General features: G+C 48.1%; 1 protein-coding gene across 1 annotated transcript in view; it reads right to left on the reverse strand.

Annotated features, from left to right (window-relative positions):
- Positions 1–20,397, reverse strand: part of pros1 (protein S) — a 37,723-nt gene that overhangs the window by 2,290 nt on the left and 15,036 nt on the right. Inside the window, exons 7-14 of the mRNA XM_078402197.1 lie at positions 19,306–19,431; positions 14,491–14,612; positions 11,926–12,044; positions 8,040–8,232; positions 7,024–7,185; positions 4,551–4,719; positions 1,525–1,679; positions 259–490 (exon numbers count right to left, since the gene is read on the reverse strand). Of these exons, the coding sequence (XP_078258323.1) occupies positions 259–490; positions 1,525–1,679; positions 4,551–4,719; positions 7,024–7,185; positions 8,040–8,232; positions 11,926–12,044; positions 14,491–14,612; positions 19,306–19,431 (1,278 nt within the window). The remainder of the gene's footprint in view (positions 1–258; positions 491–1,524; positions 1,680–4,550; positions 4,720–7,023; positions 7,186–8,039; positions 8,233–11,925; positions 12,045–14,490; positions 14,613–19,305; positions 19,432–20,397) is intronic.

A 20,397-nucleotide genomic window follows, 5' to 3' on the forward strand; every position in this document is an offset into this window, starting at 1 on the left:
TGGCGAAACCAAATGGGGTGGTGACTGCTATGGGCTTTTATGGCCAGCTGCAGCTTGGACTGTGTAAAATGGTGCCAAAATCTGCTGACTAGTGCATATGGACCCAGTGGGCTCTTTACATGCATGGGGTACTCAATCAGGGATTGTCTTTATGTGAGGCAACAATCGCACTGATTTATAGGCAAAAAAATGTATTTCACTGTACCTTGGTACACATGATAATAAAAGAACCATTGAACCACTTGCTGTATCAGGTACCTGGTATTCCTCCCAGTGTGGTGTTGACTGGAGCACTCAAAGCCTGCTCCAGGATGCCCAGTTGCTTCCTCAGCTCTGAGCTGTTCCCGATGCCCTCGTAAACAGTCTGATCCACTTCCAACATGATGTCCTGCGCTGTAATGGTGAGATGGACTGCGTGGTGCTCTCCATCACATAGATTCAGGCTCTCGGTTCTGGACACAACCTCATTGTGCACGGCCAGAATTAAATGCTAACGTGGAAGGAAGCAGAGTAATATATTCAGACGTGAAGAAATCGAAGACCATTGATTTTCAACCATGGGCAGAGACTGGAGAGCGAGAGAGTGAGAACAGGTCCCTCCCACAGTGTGGCACTCCCTCAGCACTGCCCCTCCCACAGTGTGGCACTCCCTCAGCACTGCCCCTCCCACAGTGTGGCACTCCCTCAGCACTGCCCCTCCCACAGTGTGGCACTCACTCGGCACTGCCCCTCCCACAGTGTGGCACTCACTCAGCACTGCCCCTCCCACAGTGTGGCACTCCCTTAGCACTCCCTCAATACTGCCCCTCCCACAGTGTGGCACTCCCTCAGCACTGCCCCTCCCACAGTGTGGCACTCCCTCAGCACTGCCCCTCCCACAGTGTGGCACTGCCCCTCCCACAGTGTGGCACTCCCTCAGCACTGCCCCTCCCACAGTGTGGCACTCCCTCGGCACTGCCCCTCCCACAGTGTGGCACTCCCTTAGCACTCGCTCAATACTGCCCCTCCCACAGTGTGGCACTCCCTCAGCACTGCCCCTCCCACAGTGTGGCACTGCCCCTCCCACAGTGTGGCACTGCCCCTCCCACAGTGTGGCACTGCCCCTCCCACAGTGTGGCACTGCCCCTCCCACAGTGTGGCACTGCCCCTCCCACAGTGTGGCACTGTCCCTCCCACAGTGTGGTACTCCCTCAGCACTACTTCTCCCACCTGGAGGGTGCTCTATCTAACTCTCCTTTGAATGCATCATGTATCAACACTTCTGGCTAATCGCGGTTGTGAAAGCACCAGCTTTGTCTCCAGCACTCCCGGAGGGTTCCGACCCAAAACTTCACCCACCCGTGTTCTCCAGAGATGCTGCCTGAGTTACTGCAGCACTTTTTCTCCTCTCATGTCACTGAACCATCCTCCTCCAATGTTTGATCTTCCACTCTCATTCACAGGACCGTGTTCTTATTTCCAGACACTAAACAATACTCTGAGGTTGTCTCTGCACGATCGGTTTCTCTCAGTGCTAGACGTTACCTGCTTGCCCACTGGGCTGAAGGCGTCTGCTATTGAGAGCGACAGGGGAACCGTGCTTCCACTGACTAATGCGAATAGCATGCCAGTGTTCTTTGACGGACGCAGGAGGAGTTTCACCTCAACCTTCCAGTCACTGGCGCTATTTTCTATTGCACCTGAAAAACAAAGAGTGGGAGTGAATGATGCGCCATCATGAGCCCAACGCCCTGCTGAATCTGCATTGAACTGGTTTGTTACTGGTTAGAATATTCCCCCAGTCTCCCGTCTGGTCCTTCTGACAATCCCACTTCCCTCCCTCATTGAGGAATCAAAATAATGAAAGAGCTCTGAACCGTCCTCAAGGCAAGTATATCTATTTTTAAATGAGACATTGGTCCTTTTCATACCCCTGGTTTCCCTCCCCCCTGACTCTCAGTCTGAAGAAGGGTTTCGATCCAAAACTTCACCCATTCCCTTTCTCCAGAAATGCTGCTTGACCCGCAGTTTTACTCCAGCATTTTGTGTCTAGATTTGGTGCAAACCGGCATTTGCAGTTCCTTTCTAGACACTGGTCAATTCCAGCTGGACGAGACATTGGTAAGGCCACCTTTGGAATATCATGCAGTGCTGGCCGCTCTGAGTTAGGAAGGACGGCATTAAAACAGAAACGGTGCAAGGAAGATCTACGACAATGTTACTGGGCCTGGAGGGTTCATGTTATAGGCAATGGCAAGATAGGCCGGCTTAATTTCCCCTGGAGCATAGGAGGTTGAGGAGTGACCTTTTAAAGGTTTATAAAAAGTTTGGGGCTGAGATAAGATGGATATTTGCAGTCTTTCCCCCAAGATAAGGGAGTTTAAAACTAGAGGGCATAGGTTGAAGGTAAGAAGAAAAAAAGTTTAAAAGGAACCTGAGGGGGAACCTTTGCACACAACAAATGCCAGAGGAAATGGCAAAGGAGTGTGCAATTATGAGATTTAAAAGACACATAGACAGGTTCATGGATAGGAAAGGTTTGGAGTGATATGGGCCAGACACAAGCAAGTGGAACTATCTTGGTTATGAAACATGGTCGGTATGAACAAGCTGGGCTGAAGAGCCTGTTTCCCTGCTCTATGACACTGAGTCCAGAACAGTAGCTGATACCCAGAAATAGTCTCCCCAGTACCCTGTACGGCTGCAGAAAACTTATCTCGTCTTGTACTATATTTTCTTGCAATAAAGACCCAGGTCCTACTTACAAATTATTTGTTCTTTTACTTTTTGATATGCAGCGCTGAAACATGCCCTTTGGCCCACCTACCAGCAATCCCCACGCACTTACACTATCCTGCACACACTAAGGACAATTTACAATTATACCAAGCCAATTAACCTACTGACCTGTACGTGTTTCGAGTGTGGGAGGAAACTGGAGATCCCAGAGAAAACTGATGCAGGTCACGGGGAGAACGTACAAACTCCATACAGGCAGCACCCTTAGTCAGGATCGAACCTAGGCCTCTGGCGCTGTAAGGCAGCAAATCTACCACTGCTCATGTTTATTTGCGTTTTGTACTAGTGTCTTGTTTTGATGCACTAACTTCTTTTTACTGTCTTGCAGAATTTCACCTCATGTTTTGGATAAGTTATTGATAATTTGATTTTGTGTGTTTGTCTGGGTCTTCATGCCTATGCTGCTGCTGCAAGCAACATTTTTTATTGTTTCTTACCTTATCGCAATTGTGCAGATGACAATAAACCAAACGACTTGCTGTCCCACAATTGTAACTTACTTACACACAAGAAGATAGACACAAAATGCTGGAGGAACTCAGTGAGTCAGAAATCCTTTTACGGGTCGAAACCCTGCTTCAGACTGAGGGTCAGGAGGGGGAGGGAAAGTACAGGTATGAAAAGGTTCAGAACAAATCAGAGCTGCCACCGATGACCAAGGAAAGGTAGAGCACACAATGGTCCATTGTTGGCTGTGGAAGAGGTGATAACGAACGGATATATGGCTGCAAACAGTGGAACTGGCAGGATGACGAGGATGGGGGAGGGACGGAAAGAGAGGGAAAGCAAGGGTTACTTGTAGTTAGAGAAATCAATATTCATACTGCTGGGCTGTAAGCCTAAACAAGCTCATCTGTGGCTGTAGCAATGAGCTCTGTCACTGTCAGTGGAGCGATTGGCCCAGGTGAGAGAGGCCAGGTTGAAAGATCAGTTTGGGGATTAAGTGGTTGGAACGGTTAAGTCGCATTGGCCAATGCAGACTAAGCGTAGGTGTTCAGCAAAACAATCGCACACACACTCACACAGTCACCGACACACACAAAGGGCCTCAACTCGAAACGTCACCTATTCCTTTTCTCCAGAGATGCTGCCTGATCCGCTGAGTTACTCCAGAATTTTGTGTCTATGTTTACATATCTGTTGTGCTGCTTCAAGTGAGAATTTCATTGTTATGTTTCGGGCCATATGACAATAAAAGGCTTGTGACTCTTGACTCAAGTCCTTTCCTGCATGGTACCTTACTGCATGCCTTTTAAGATCCAATTGTACCACATTCCTTGGTTGTTTTTGGTGAACTAGTAAGACACCTCCTCAAATAATTTTTAAAAAATTGTTAAATAGGATTTCCTGAGTCAACGGAACTTCAGTTTGGAAGTACTGAACTCCTCCTGAGAGGTGACATGGTGGTGCAGCAGTGGAGTTGATGCCTTACTGCACCAGAGATCAAGGTTTGATCCTGACTATGGGTGCTGTCTATTCAGAGTTTGTACGTTTTCTCTGTGACCGCGTGGGTTTTCTCCGGGTGCACCGGTTTCCTCCCACACTCCAAGAAAGTACAGTTTTGTAGATTAATTGGCTTCGGTAAAGATTGTAAATTGTCCCTAATGTGTAGGATAGTGTTAATGTGCAGGATGTGCAGGCTCGGTGCGCCGAAGGGCCTGTTTCCGTGCCGTATCTCTGAACTAAACTGAACTAAACTGAACTAAACTAAACTCAATTTCTTCTCAAGCTGGGACAATCACTAGCAAGTCTCCTCAAAGCCTTGCACTTACTGTAGTTGAATGGAAACGATGCATATCCCCTTCCTGGGAAGTAGGAACCCCTCTCCACGTTCAGAATGCACTGCTTGGTGTTTATGCTCTGAATGACCTCCTGGATTCCGGCCGATCCCTGGTTCATCCAATTCCACTTCCACATGCAGCCATCCAGCCGAGGGTTTATCTGGAGACAGACACAGGTTAGATCAGCCCGGGGGCATGTACAAACCCATCAGGAAGGCTGGCTCCATCCTGGGGGCGGAGTTGGATTCATGGGAGGTGGTCTTGGGGGGGGAGGATACTCCTCAAACAGTGGAGCATGCTGGACAATACAGCTCACCCCCTCCATGACACACTGGACAACCTGAGCAGTACCTTCAGCAACAGACTGGTTCCACTAAGATGCAGTACAGAACGCCACAGGAGTTCCTTATTTCCTGTGGCTATTAAAATGTAGAACTCCTCCCCCTTCTGTCATGGCATAGACTGACTACCCCTCCCCCCCCAATCTTTCAACATCCCCAATCCTTTCCACTCGTCGCTTTAATTTCATGTATTTTGTGTTTTATGAATATTGGCAGATCAATTTCCCTCCTGGGATAAATAAAGTTCTTTGGTATCGTATCGTATGTAACACACGAGGAGAAGGTTTGCTCCCTCTCACGATGTGGAAGGGCCAGTGTAGAGTGAGCTGGGGATGGCGAGGGCTCTGGTGAGAAGCAATCAAGGTTCGGGCTGTGTCTAATCATTTCATTTTATCTGACACAAACCAAGCATTCCTACAGACAGTACCTCACTGATAAATCAATGTCAGTGCCTAAGATAAAAACAGACTGAGATAGCTGTGTCTACAAGTGGGATCTTTCAGCAATCAATGGGTAGGGAATGCAGTGGGAGCCGGCCTTGTTGGCAGAGACTGCGACCTGTGGGATTAGTCCCTATATCATCAGGCATGTGCCTGCATCTCTGGAAGACCATCCCATGACTCATTGGCAGCTCCGATAGCAAAACATGCAGATATTTTTTTTAAATCCAGATGCTGCTTGTAAACACTTGACAAGCTGGATGCTGTCACTCTTACATCCTGTACAGTTCTTGTGGGAGGGTGGCTCTTGGCAAGTGTGTGACGCGGTCAGTATTTCAAGAGTTACCTGGCTGGCCTTTTAATGAAACGCCTATCAGCTGATTACAGGAAAGCTCTGTTAATCTGCTATCTGACGGTGGTTCGGCATCGGGTTTAACAGCAAATGTTTGCTGTACTTCCGCCCACTCGCTAAGCTCCGGTTTCTCACTCTGCCTCCGACTCACCAGGGTCTGGATTTCCACATTTCTGCTCAACTCACCTGGCCTAAGATTCCTCTGCCCTTCTTCAACCACCCAGGGTTCAATTTAGTAAAGGTGTCAGCGGTTATGGGGAGAAGGCAGGACAATGGGGTTGAGAGGGAAAGATAGATTTTAGTTTAGTTTAGTTTAGTGATGCAGCACGGAAACTGGCCCTTCGGCCCACCGAGTTCGCACCGACCAGCGATCCCTGTATATTAGTACTATCCTACACACAAAAGGGACAATTTACAATCTTTACCAAGGCCAGTTAACCTACAAATAAGTTATAGGAGCAGAATTAGGCCATTCGGCCCATCAAGTCTACTCCGCCATTCAACCATAGCTGACAGGGCGGCACAATAGTGTAGCGGTAGTGTTGATGCCTTACAGTGCCAGAGACCCGGGTTTAATCCTGACGATGGGTGCTGTCTGTACAGAGTTTGTACGTTCTCCCTATGACCACGTTGGTTTTCTTTGGGAGCTCTGCTTTCTTCCCACATCCTAAAGACATGTCTGTGGCCTCTGTAAATTGTCCCTAGTATGTAGGGAGCAGATGCAAGAATGTTTACACATTCTCACCGTGACCTCATGGGTTTCCTCTGGGTGCTCCGGTTTCCTGCCCCTTACCAAAGACGTGCAGGTTTGTAGATTAATTGGCCCTCTGTAAATTTACCCTAATGTGTAAGGAATGGATAAGACAGTGGGATATCATGGAACGAGTGTGAATAGGTGATCAATGGTTAGCACGGATGGTGGGCTGAAGGACCTGTATCCATGCTATCTTTCAATCAATCAATTAATCTTTCAGTCGAACAACTCCCCCAATACTACCACTCACCTACACACGCAATGTGCAGGGGCTAATTCCGCTACCAATGTAATATAGTCACAGGGAGAAGGCCCATGCTCCACATGGACATTAGCCGAGGTCAGGATTGAACCTTGTTGAGATGTTCTATCGGATTAACCAGGAGTGCGGCGAGACGGAGTTTTAGAGCAGAATGGTAACATTCCTGTGGGTTAAATAGCTGCGGGCCGCAGCTGTGACCGGCGGCTAATCAGTGGGAGACATCGGTAAAATAGTGTTGTTTCCTCAAAATATCCTTGTCCACCCCATTCCTACCGACGTTTAGAAACTGTGAACAGATCTGAGGAAGGAGATTACATATGGAGTGATGGGATGGGCTTGTCTGGGCAAACCAGCGATCGATATCTTCATCTCTGTTGTGGTGTTTTGTGAGAAGATGCGGCCCGGACTGTTGATTTTGATCACTGCCTCATGGGCGACCTTCACCACCACACTGCTCTCGCTCTCCTCCACCGAGATCTGAAAGAGAGACCGCCGCCGCTTTCAGTTCCACACACAGGCAGGCACGCTCACTCCCCCTGCGCGCTGCTAACTCACAAGAATGTGCGGGGATAAACGCAGAAAATGCTGGGAACACTCAGTAGATCAGACTGTCGATGGACACAAAATGCTGGAGTAGCTCAGCGGGTCAGGCAGCAACTTTGGAGAAAAGAAATAGGTGACGCTTCGGGTCGAGACCCTTCTTCAGACCCCAGCTCTGCGTGGCCCGCTGTTACCTTCTCCCCAAATCCATTAACAGAACTACCCTGGCAGAAATTTAAAAATGAGCACCAAGCCATTATCTCAACGACCATCTCTGATGTTATCACTTCCAGCTGTCTGCACCCCCACCCCCCACCCACCGCCTCCAACCTTATCATTCCCCAGTCCCAAAATTCATAAACAGAACTGCCCTGGCAGAAATTAAATTCCAGCATTTTGCGTCTATACTTGGTGTAAACCTGCATCTGCAGTCACTTCCTACACAATAGATAAGACTGTCTAGAGAGAGGGAGCACTAGTTAATGGGTAGGACGGAACCTTGAGATGCTGGTTTACACCAAAGATACACACAAAATGCTGCAGTATTCAATGGTATAAGCAGCATCTCTGGAGAGAAGGACCCAAACCAAAATGTCATCCATTCCTCTCCAGAGATGCTGCCTGTCCCGCTGAGTTACTCCAGCATTTTGTGTCTAGCCCCAGTTAATGCTACAGGTCTGGGATTTATTCTGACTATTTATTCTGACTCACACAGAAAGCTAGCAAATGCTGGATGGGCCACATGGCCTCCTCCTGTGCTGGAGACTCCACACTAAAGGGAGAGAACTCACCTTATACCATTTGCCGTCATTGATCTCAGGGCCCCCACTGATCTTCACCCTGTGGATGTGGTCGTTCTGGAACTGAACCTCAATCTTTCCGTTTCGAACAGCAAACAGGAAAAAGGCGGAGTTCTCCTGGGTCTCAGCGTAGAATATAACCCCCTCAGAGTCGAACGTTCTGAAGTCAAATTCTGCTGTAAACCTGCACAAAAACATCAACAAGGCAACAGATGGCAGCAGTGGTCAGATTTATGTTCATAAGTTCTAGGAGGAGAATAAGGTCACTTGGCCCATTATCTTACTCCGCCATTCAATCATGGCTGAACTATCTGTACCTATCAACCCCATTCTCCTGCCTTACCCCCATAACCCCTGACACATTTGCAAATCAAAATTCTGCCAATCTCCACCTTAAAAATATCCATTGACTTGGCCTCCACAGCCATCTGTGGCAATGAATAGATTTACCACCCTCTGACTAAAGAAATTCCTTCTCATCTTCTTTCTAAATGTACGTCCTTTTATTCTGAGGCAATGGCCTCTGGTCCTGGACTCTCCCACTAGTGGAAACATCCTCTCCACATCCATTCTATCCAGGCCATTCAGATGGCAGCAGTGGTCAATGGCAGCCGTGGTCAAATGGATAGCAGTGGTCAGATGGGTGGCAGTGGTCAGATGGGTGGCAGTTGTCAGATATCCAGCTTTGTTCAAATGGGCAGCGCTTGTCAAATGGTACATCTCCAAAGACATACAGGTATGTAGGTTAATTGACTGGGTAAATGTTTTTAAAAAATTGTCCCTAGTGTGTGTGTGTGTGTGTGTAGAATAGTGTTAATGTGCGGGGATCACTGGGCGGCACAGACTCGGTGGGCCGAAGGGCCTGTTTCCGCGCTGTATCTCTAAATCTAAATCTAAAATCTAAAATGGGTAGCAGTGGTCAGATGGCAGCATGCAGGGCACTGCTGGAACACAGATAGATGTGCATACCCTCCAGGCCAGCCTTACCCTGTACCATCACGCACACACCCACCACTGCTCACACCTCCTCACCACTGCCCGTGGGAGCTTGTTGTGCATGGGCGGGGGTCTCTGTTTCCTACATTTGCAGCAATAACTTCACCGGGAGCGTTCCAATGGCTAGCGGGAGGTTGGGGATTCCCAGGCAAGTCCAGGCAAGTGGAAGAAGTGTAAAGCACTCGGAGGAGCAGCTGCAGATGCTGCCAGCAAGTCCCACACTGTGGGTTCCCACATTGACCTCATCGGCCAGCTCAGAACACACAGAGCACAAGTGGAGACAAACCGCCCTCAGCCCAAGGTGCTTCGGAAAAGGAAGCTGACTGCACAAACTGGAGAGGTTAAGAGCAAAGATTCCAACAACAAATGCTAGTCGGGAAGTTTCAGCGTAGAATATAATCCCCCTCAGAGTCAATGTCCCGAAGTCAAAATCTGCTGTAAGGGGCAAGATTACAATACAATATATCATTATTGTCATTGTACAGGGGTACAACGAGATTGGGAATGCGCCTTCCATAAGATGCAATAAATTAATTAGCTAACCAGTATAAATTTAGACAACCCAGTGAAACAAAATTAGAAACAGTTTTAAAACAGATTAAAGTTCAAGTAGATCTGTGCCGGTTCATTGTGCGATGTGACCATCCGGCTCAGCAGGACCGGTTCATAGCAGCTATGGCCCTGGGGATGAAGCTGTTCCTGAGTCTGGAGGTGCGGGCGTAGAAGGCCTTGTAGCGTCTGCCAGATGGTAGAAGTTCGAACAGACTATTGCAGGGGTGTGAGGAGTCTTTGTGAATGCTGGTGGCTTTCATTCATTCATTCATTCATTCATTCATTCATTCATTCATTCATTCATACTCCATTCATCTAAACTCACTAAAGGATTCCTGGGTTGATCGCTTCTGGGATAAAATGCTTGTTCTCAGTGAGACTGGCCGATGTTTATATGGTCAGATATGTTATCACTGGGATACCGGATTCCGAAAGGATGGACAGGGGATCTTATCGAAACGTATAAGATTATTAAGGGGTTGGACACGTTAGAGGCAGGAAACATGTTCCCAATGTTGGGGAGCCCAGAACAAGGGGCCACAGTTTAAGAATAAGGGGTAGGCCATTTAGAACTGAGATGAGGAAAAACTTTTTCAGTCAGAGAGTTGTGAATCTGTGGAATTCTCTGCCTCAGTGCAGTGGAGGCCAATTCTCTGAATGGATTCAAGAGAGAGCTCTTAAGGATAGCGGAGTCAGGGGGTATGGGGAGAAGGCAGGAAAGGGGTACTGATTGAGAATGATCAGCCATGATCACATTGAATGGTGGTGCTGGCTCGAAGGGCCGAATGGCCTCCTCCTGCACCTATTGTCTATTGTCTACCTTCTAGGCTGGAGGAAGGAGTAGGTTCAGGATAAGGGGCCGGACATTTAGGACGAAGACAAGAAATAAATTCTTCTCCCTGAGGTTGCAAATGTTTGGAACGCTCTCTCTCGGGAGTGATGGGAGTCGGTCACTGAGAGTGATCCAGGTTGGGGTAGCTGGGTCAATGGGTCATGGATAACGGGTGGTCAGAGGCTTGTTAGTGTCAGGTGAGCCATAGGGTTATCTGAATATCAGAGAGGGCCAGAGGGGGCTGTTGTCTGACGCAGACTATTTTTTCCATGTACTTCACATTCTTGAGAGTTGTCGGAGCTGCGATCATCCAGGCAAGTGTTCCATCACATGCCTAATCGCACGCAAACTGGAGGAACAGCTCCTCATAGTTTAGAAACATAGAAAATAGGTGCAGGAGGAGACCATTTGGCCCTTCGAGCCAGCACCGCCATTCATCGTGATCATGGCTGATCATCTACAATCAGTAACCCGTGCCTGCCTTCTCCCCATATCCCTTGATTCCACTAGCCCCAAGACCTCTATCTAACTCTCTTTTAAATACATCCAGTAAATTGGCCTCCACTGCCTTCTGTGGCAGAGAATTCCACAAATTCACAACTCTCTGAGTTTCTTCTCACCTCAGTTTTAAAATGGCCTCCCCTTTATTCTTAGACTGTGTCCCCTGGTTCTGGACTCCCCCAACATTGGGAACATTTTTCCTGCATCTAGCTTGTCTAGGCCTTTTATAATTTTATACGTCTCTATATTATCCCCTCTCATCGTTCTAAACTCCAGTGAATACAAGCCTAGTCTTTCCAATCTTTCCTTGGGGTAGCTGGGTAATTTTGCTTGGGCAACTTACAACTGAGCAGTATGAACGTTGATTTCTCTCATTTAAAGTAGCCCACTGTATTCCCTTCCCCTCCACCCCACACCCCTCCCCCCTCCACCATCCTAGTCATCCTACTAGTTCCACTGTTCGCATCCTTGTATCCCTTTGTTATCCCCTCTTCCCCAGTCAACGATTGGCCATTATGGACTCCATTTATTCCTTGGTCATCCATTGCTGGTCCTGCTTTGTTCGGCCCTTTTCTTACCTGAGGTTTCCTACCCTATACTTTCAGTCCGAAGAAGGGTCTGGACCTGAAACGTCACCTATCCTTTTTCTCCAGAGATGCTACCTGACCCGCTGAGCTACTCCAGCACTTTGTGCCTATCTTCTGCGCGGTGGAGTTTCAGGAAAAGGGCCTGATTATTTGTATGCATGTTCCCTTATAAAATAGTTTCCAGCTCGTAATTTTACAGCATTTCCTCAGAGCCCTTGTGATGAAGTTGGAGGAAGGTCACGCAGGAGAACAAGGATGGAAATGTGACCCCTATCCCATGTCATTTACCGACCTGCTACAGGATGAGAACATCGCAGTGCCGTTCCTCAGCCACTCCAGCTCCTGCAGGCTCACCTTCCCCTTGCCAGGGACAACAGCAAGGCTGAGGAACAGTGCAACCACGCCTCACCTGCTGTCGGAGGGAATCTTGAACCGGAGGTAGACCATTGGGATCCCAGCAAAGAGCTCTCCCATGCCAAGCATGTCCGGCCCCCTCATAGTCTGGAGGGCAACGCAGGTGGGGATTGCCTGGGAGGTGACAAACGGCCTGTTAACGCAGAAAGTTCCACATGGGAAACCATTTCAGGTGTCAAAGACAACATTCCCCTGCACAGTCCCCACCATTTCCAACATCGCACAGCCTGCTGGCACCCAAGGCAACAAAATCCATTGACAATGCAAAGAGAGTGGTGCAGGGTGGTGCCACCGTGGCACAGCGGTAGAGATACTGCTGTACAGTGCCAGAGACCCGGGTTTGATCCTGACTTTGGATGCTGTCTGAACGGAGTTTGTACGTTCTCCCCGTGACCTGCGTGGGTTTTCTCCGGGATCTCTGGTTTACCCCCACACTCCAAAGACATACAGGTTTGTAGGTTGATTGGCTTGGTATATTTGTAAATTGTCCCCAGTGTGTGTAGGGAAGTGTAAATGTCCGCGGGTCGCTGGTCAGCGCGGACTCGGTGGGCCGAAGGGCCTGTTTCCATACTGTACCCCTCAACTACATGAAACTAAACTAAACTAAACTAAATGGTATCGCCCCATAAGGTGAGGGTGGGAGGTTTAATGGAAATGTGCGGGGGATGTTTTTTTTACACAGAGAGCAGTGGGGACCTGGAAAGCATTGCCAGCATGTGGTGGTGGTGGAGGCAGATACAATAATGGGGTTGAGGTTTTTAAATACACACATGGAGATGCAGGGAATAGAGGGATATGGATCGGGCAGATTAAATCAATTTAACTTGGCATTATGAGTGGAGTGGCACAAACATTGTGGTCCTTAGGGCCCGTCCCTGTCCTATGTTCTACTTTCTATGTACGAGACACAAGGAACTGCAGATGCGTGTTTACCAAAAAAGACACGGAGAGCTGGAGTAACCCAGTGGATCAGGCACATCCCTGGAGAATACGGATAGGTGACGTTTCAGGTTGGGACTCTTCTTCAGAATTTAAATGGAGACAGGGCAGAGAGATCTGGGGTCTCTTGTACAACACAGAGACAATCAGCATGCAGGTAAGTAGAAAGACAAAGGGAACATTGGTCTTCATTTCAAGAGGTGTAGTGCAGAAAGGCAGGGGAGTTACACTGGAGAGGCCAACAGAGATGGTGGAGCACTGTTTCTAAGGAGGAGTAGACATCCACAGGGAGCAGGTCAGAGAAGGCTCACTGGTTGATTCCTAATATGAAGAGGTTGCCTGTGAAGATAGAGCTTGGATAGATGTGGCTTGGATAGAGTGGATATGGAGAGGATGTTTCCACTAGTGGGAGAGTCTAGGATTAGAGGTCATAGCCTCAGAATTAAAGGACATTCTTTTAAGAAGATGAGAAGGAATATCTTTTGTCAGAGGGTGATGAACCTGTGGAATTCTTTACCACAGAAGGCTGTGGAGGGCAAGTTAGTGGATATATTTAAGGCAGAGATAGATAGATTCTTGATTAGTACAGAGCGGTCACGATGGCGCAGCGGTAGAGTCGCTGCCTTACACGAATGCAGCATCAGAGACCCGGGTCGGATCCTGACTACGGGTGCTGACTGTACGGAGTTTGTACGTTCTCCCCGTAACCTGCGTGGGTTTTCTCCGAGATCTTTCGTTTCCTCCCACACTCCAAAGACGTGCAGGTTTGTAGGTTAATTGGCTTGGTAAAATGTAAAAAATGTCCCAAGTGGGTGTAGGATAGTGTTAATGTGTGGGGATTGCTGGTCGGCGTGGACCCGATGGGCTGAAGGGACTGTTTCCGTGCTGTATCTCTAAACTAAACGTGTCAGAGGTTATGGAAAATGGGGTTAGGAGAGATAGATCGGCCATGATTGAATGGCGTAGACCTGATGGGCCGAAGGGCCTAATTCTGCTCCTATCCCTTATGAAGAGAGGTTGAGTAGGTTAACTGGAACTGGGGCGTGTAAGAGTGAGCGGTGATCTTATTGAGATCATCAATGAGATTCTGAGGAGGCTTCAGAAGGTACAGTATATACTGAGAGAATAGATCAGGTAAATGCACAGAGTCCTTTGCTCAGTTTGTGGAGTTCAGGAATTTGTACATTCTCCCCGTGACCACGTAGGTTTTTGTCCGGGTGCTCCGGTTTCCTCCCACACTCCACAGATGTACAGGTTTGTAGGTTAATTGGCATTGGTAAAATTGTATAATTGTCACTAGTGTGGAGGATAGTGCTAGTGACAGCTGGTCAGAGCAAACTGAGTGGGCCATAGGGCCTGTTTCCGCACTGTATCTCTAAACTAAACTAAACTAAACTAAACCAAACTGCAAATAGCTGGTGAAAGTCCACCCAGGAAGGCCAGGTAATATTTATTCCAAACCATTACCTTATTTCTGTTTATGGGAGCTTGCTGTGTACAAAATGGCAGCCCTACCTCCTGCTCGACACAATGACTACAAAAGTGTTTCATTGGCTGTCAGACATTTTGGGGACAACCCGCTGATTGAGTGTCGCCATGGTAACACCAGTTCTTCCTTTACCTCACAACTCCGTCGATCCGCTGACAACTTCTCCCCTTTCTTCCCATCGCAGAAGCAGGTGAAGCCGCCGGGATAATTCAAACACTCGTGGGTACAGGTGTCCTCCGCACATTCATCGATATCTGTCGGGAAGGAATCAGGCTTTGACGAAACAGATTTTTTGCCTCAGAGAAGTCTTTGTTGAAAATAATGTGCCGGTAAGTAAAGATGAATTTATGGAGCCCATGGCAAATGGCACAGTAGAGTCATAGAGTCACAGAATCATACCGCTTGGAAATAGGCCCTTTGGCCCAACTTGCCCGCACCGGCCAATAAGTCCCATCTACATTTGTTCTACCTGCCTGCATTTGGCTCATAGATCTCTAAACCTGTCCTTTCCATGTACTTGTCTAAATGTTTCTTAAACGTTGCGATAGTACCTGCCTCAACTACCTCCTCCAGCAGCTCGTTCCTTACACCTACCACCCATTGCGTGAAAGAATTACCCCTCAGGTTCCTATTAAATCTTTTCCTCCTCACCTTAAACCTATGCCCTTTGGTTCTCAATTCCCCCACTCTGGGCAAGAGACTCGATCTATTCCTCTCATGATAGAGTGAGCTGCCTGACCTGCTGAGTTACTCCAGCACTTTGTGTCTATCTTTGGTATAAACCAGTATCTGCAGTTCCTTCCTAACATACCCAGCATGGAGAGTGATCTCAAGGAATTCCCGTGTGCATTGACACACAGATCCCATGCAACATTTGGCGAGTCGAGGGATTGGAAAAACATTGCATCCAGGTTGTGGTTGTGGTTTGGGACCAGAGGATCCAAGTCCCAGCAACACAGTGCAAACAATTTGTTGCTTTTGTGGAATCAGAGAACATTTAGAACAGGAGGCCATTCAGCACATTGTGTGTGTGCTACTAGCCTAACATCACTGCCCAGCACTGGCTCGCTAGCCCTGCCGGTCAATGCTCCTCAAGCACACACTCAGGCATTGTTTAAATGTGACGATGGATTCTGACCCATCACCACCCCCCCCCTCCCTGTTGGACCGTGAGTTCCACCCCACTCCCCTCTCTGAGGAAATGATCTTTCCATCACCTCCCTTCTAATCCTTCTGCCAAATACTTTAAATCTCCTCCCTCCAGATATATTCCTTCTGCTAAGGCAAATAAGTCCCATTGGGCCAAATGTATAGAAGTATGAAAACGCACACCACCAGATTCAGGGACAGTTTCTTCCCAGCTGTTATCGGGCAACCGAACCATCCGACTACAACTAGGGAACAGTCCTGAACTACTATCCACCTCATTGGTGACCCTCACACGATGTTTGATCAGACTTTACTGGCTTTATCTTGCACTAAACCTTATACCCTTATCATGTGTCTGTACACTGTGAATGGATCGATTGTAATCATGTATTGTCTTTCTGCCGACTGGTTGACACGCAACAAAAGCTTTTCACTGCACCTCGATACACATGACAATGAACTAAACTGAACCGAACTAAGTCTTCCCTGTTTACTCTATCTGGGCACCTCATCATTTTTATGCACTTGAATTAAATCTCTGCTCACCATCCCCTCTCCCAAGGAAAACAGCCCTAGCCTTTCCTCATTGCTTCAATTTTCCAGTCCTGACAACACTAGGCTCCTCTGTACTTTCTCCAGTGTTATAGACAATAGACAATAGGTGCAGGAGGAGGCCATTCGGCCCTACGAGCCAGCACTGCCGTTCAATATGATCATGGCTGATCATTCTCAATCAGTACCCCGTTCCTGCCTTCTCCCCATACCCCCTGACTCCGCTATCCTTAAGAGCTCTATCCAGCTCTCTCTTGAATGCATTCAGAGAATTGGCCTCCACTGCCTTCTGAGGCAGAGAATTCCACAGATTCACAACTCTCTGACTGAAAATGTTTTTCCTCATCTCAGTTCTAAATGGCCTACCCCTTCTTAAACTGTGGCCCCTTGTCCTGGACTCCCCCAACATTGGGAATATGTTTCCTGCCTCTAACGTGTCCAACCCCTTAATAATCTTATACATTTCGATAAGATCTCCTCTCGTCCTTCTAAATTCCAGTGTCTAAATTCCAGTGTACTCTCTCTTACAACACAGTGACCACAAATGGATGCAGTGCACGAACCGTGCCCGAATCATGTTATATACAGGCCCAGCATAACCTCCCTGCTCTTCGAAGGCTCTCAAGAAGGGTCCTGACCCCAATCACCGCCTATCTAAGTTCTCCAGAGATGCTCCCTAACCCACTGAGCAACTTAAGCACCCGGTGTCTTCTTTTGTAAACCAGCATCTGCAGTTCTTTATTTGTACCTCCCCACTCTTAGACTCAGTTAATAAAGGAAAAAACTTCATAGCCTCCTTAATCACCTTATTAGTTCATCTTTCAGGATTTGTGGATATAAAATCCTTCAGTTCCACCCTGCAGCTTCCAGCTTACAGTGTTATCCCTTGCCCTCTCCAATCCCTGTTCCAGGCGTACACTGGCCCTATCCCCGAACTCTACCTTCCGCTACATTGACGACTGCATTGGTGCTACCTCCTGCACCCATGCAGAATTCACTGATTTCATCAACTTCACCACTAATTTCCAGCCTACTCTCAAATTTACTTGGACCATCTCCGACATCTCCCTACCGTTTCTGGATCTCACCGTCTCCATAACAGAAGGCAGACTATTGACTGACATCTACTACAAACCTACTGACTCCCATAGCTATCTTGACTACACTTCTTCCCACCCTGTTTCCTGTAAAGACTCTATCCTCTACTCCCAATTCCTCCGTCTACGCTACATCTGCACCCAGGATGAGGTGTTCCTTACTAGAGCAAGGGACATGTCCTCATTCTTTAGGAAACGGGGGTTCCCCTCTTCCATTATAGATAAGGCTCTCACTAGGGTCTCCTCCATATCCCGCAGCTCCGCTCTTGCTCCCCCCCCCCCTATTCGTAACAAGGACAGAGTCCCCCTTATCCTTACCTTCCACCCCATCAGCCGTCGCATACAACATATTACCCTCCAACATTTTCGCCACCTCCAACGGGATCCCACTACTGGCCACATCTTCCCATCTCCACCCCTTTCTGCTTTCCGCAGAGACTGTTCCCTCCGAAACTCCCTGGTCCATTCGTCCCTTCCCACCCAAACCACCTCCTCCCCGGATACTTTCCCCTGCAACCATAGGAGATGCAACATCTGCCCCTTTACCTCCCCCCCTCGACTCCATCCAAGGGCCCAAACACTCTTTCCAGGTGAGGCAGAGTTCAACTTCTCCAACTTCATCTACTGCATCCGCTGTTCCCAGGTGTCAACTTCTCTACATCGGCGAGACCAAGCGCAGGCTCGACTATCGTTTCGCTGAACACCTCCGTCTTAACCTACCTGATCTCCCAGTGGCTCAGCACTTCAACTCCCCCTCCCATTCCCAATCTGACGTTTCTGTCCTGGGCCTCCTCCATTGTCAGAGTGAGGCCCAGCGCAAATTGGAGGAATAGCACCTCATACTTCATTTGGGTAGTTTACACCCCAGCGGTATGAACATTGACTTCTCTAACTTCAGAGAGTCCCTGCTTTCCCTCTCTATCCCCTCCCCTTCCCAGTTCTCCCACTAGTCTTCCTGTCTCCGACTACATTCTATCTTTGTCCCGCCCCCTCCCCTGACATCAGTCTGAAGAAGGGTCTCGACTCGAAACGTCACCCATTCCTTCTCTCCCGAGATGCTGCCTGACCCGCTGAGTTATTCCAGTATTTTGTGTCTACCTTTGATTTTACCAGCATCTGCAGTTTTTTTCCAACACTTCCAGTAACATATCATATCATATCATATATATACAGCCGGAAACAGGCCTTTTCGGCCCTCCAAGTCCGTGCCGCCCAGTGATCCCCGTACATTAACACTATCCTACACCCACTAGGGACAATTTTTTACATTTACCCAGTCAATTAACCTACATACCTTTCCTGAAATACAGTGACCAATATTATACTCGAAATGTGGCCTCACCAATATCGTACTTAACCTGCCTAATGATTATCTTCATTAATATATTAAATATTGTAATATATAATTATTAAAATAGTTCATCTACTTCACAGATAATGTGCATAGTGACAAATCCTTCTCATAGAGCTGCAGGGATTGCTTGCTGCAACACAGTGAAAGGCCTGGATAGAGTGGACGTGGAGAGGACGTTTCCACTATTGGGAGAGTCTAGGACCAGAGGGCAGAGCCTCAGAATAAAAGGACATAGTTTTAGAAAGGAGATGAGGAGGAATTTCTTCGGTCAGAGGGTGGTGAATCTATGGAATTCATTGTGGAGGCCAAGTCATTGGGTATTTTTAAGGCGGAGATTGACACATTCTTGATTAATAAGGGTGTTAGAGGTTATGGGGAGAAGGCAGGAGAATGGGGTGGGGAGGGAAAGATAGATCAGCCAAGATTGAATGGCGGAGTAGAATTGATGGGCCGAATGGCCTAATTCTGCTCCTGTGACTTATGAACCTGCACGCTGGCCTTTTGTGAATCACTCACTGAGCACCTGAATCCCTCGGCCTCTCAGAACTGCTTTGCCTCAAGGCCATGGTGCTGCACGATCCCATGAAAAGCTGAACATTGCGAGGATCGACCCCATTGCTAGAACTGACGGAGCCACCCGCAGACCTCACAGAAACACCACACACCCCGTGTGATGGTTACAACGTCGGTTAGCACCTCCATCCCCCACCACTGGCACTGTCTGTGTCCGGTCTAGACACAACTCGGACACTCTCTGCAAGCTGAGGCCCTCTGACAACGTGTGCAAACTCTTACCCTCGCACTCCTTCTCGGTGAAATTGAACCTGAAACCTTTGTCGCATTCACACTTGTAGCTTCCCGGCACATTGACGCAAGAAGCTTTCCCACAAGTGTGCTGATTCCGTAAACATTCGTTCCGATCTGTGGTGTTCGAGGAAAGAAACGTTAGAAATTAATCTCTTTCAAAGAGAGAGTTAGATTTTGCTCTTAGAGCCAAAGGAATCAAGGGACATGGGGAAAAAGCAGGAATGGGGTACTGATTTTAGATCAAAACCCCCAGGACCCTGATTCAATAAGTTCTCTCCCAAATCCCAATTGAGTGACAGAAATCAAATTTTAGGCACAGCCCGAAACTTGGGCCAGCTCTTTCAGAGAACTGCCCACACGGGTGCTCTTTGTCCCAAACACCCATCAAACAAGAGAATGGATATCACTCCAGGGGACCACAAGAGTCACAAGGGTGCTTGGATTAAGGATGGTTTACAAACACTACCAAATAGGACATGAATGAATGTGCAGACTCTGAGAATGTCAGAAGAGTTTTTGCAGTGTTCTTGTTTTGTATATATATTTTTTTTTAAATTCTGAATAAAGTTTATTTTTGACGAGAAAAAAAGAATGTCTGTTTCTCATCACAAACAGACTGCAGTGGTTTAAGAAGAAAGTTTACCACCGCCTGCTCAGAGCAATTAGTTTAGTTTAGTTTAATTTGGAGGGGGCTTCAATGTCGGGAGCCACGACCGCCCCGACGTGCAACAACAGCGGCAGCAGCAGCGTGTTCGCCCGCCCCGGATCGGACTTATCATCGGCGGAGCCGGCCGTCTTCGGAGGCTGCGGGAGCGGCTGCGACGCGACGCGCCTTGGGCTTGACCCGCTGTGGACCGTCCGGTGCGGCCTGCAACCACAACAACCTGACTGCGGGCGAGGACAGCAGGAGAAGGGAAAGACATTGTTGCCTTCCATCACAGTGAGGAGAGGACTGGAGGAGACTCACTGTGATGGATGTTTCTTTGATGGATGTTTCTTTTTTTGTGTGTTTTTGGGGTTGGGTAATTTGAGTGCCTATTTGATGCTTTTATTGTTGGACTGTGTTTTGGGGGTTTTGGG

This window comes from Rhinoraja longicauda, chromosome 7 (assembly GCF_053455715.1).
Source record: "Rhinoraja longicauda isolate Sanriku21f chromosome 7, sRhiLon1.1, whole genome shotgun sequence".
Taxonomy (NCBI): Eukaryota; Metazoa; Chordata; class Chondrichthyes; order Rajiformes; family Arhynchobatidae; genus Rhinoraja; species Rhinoraja longicauda.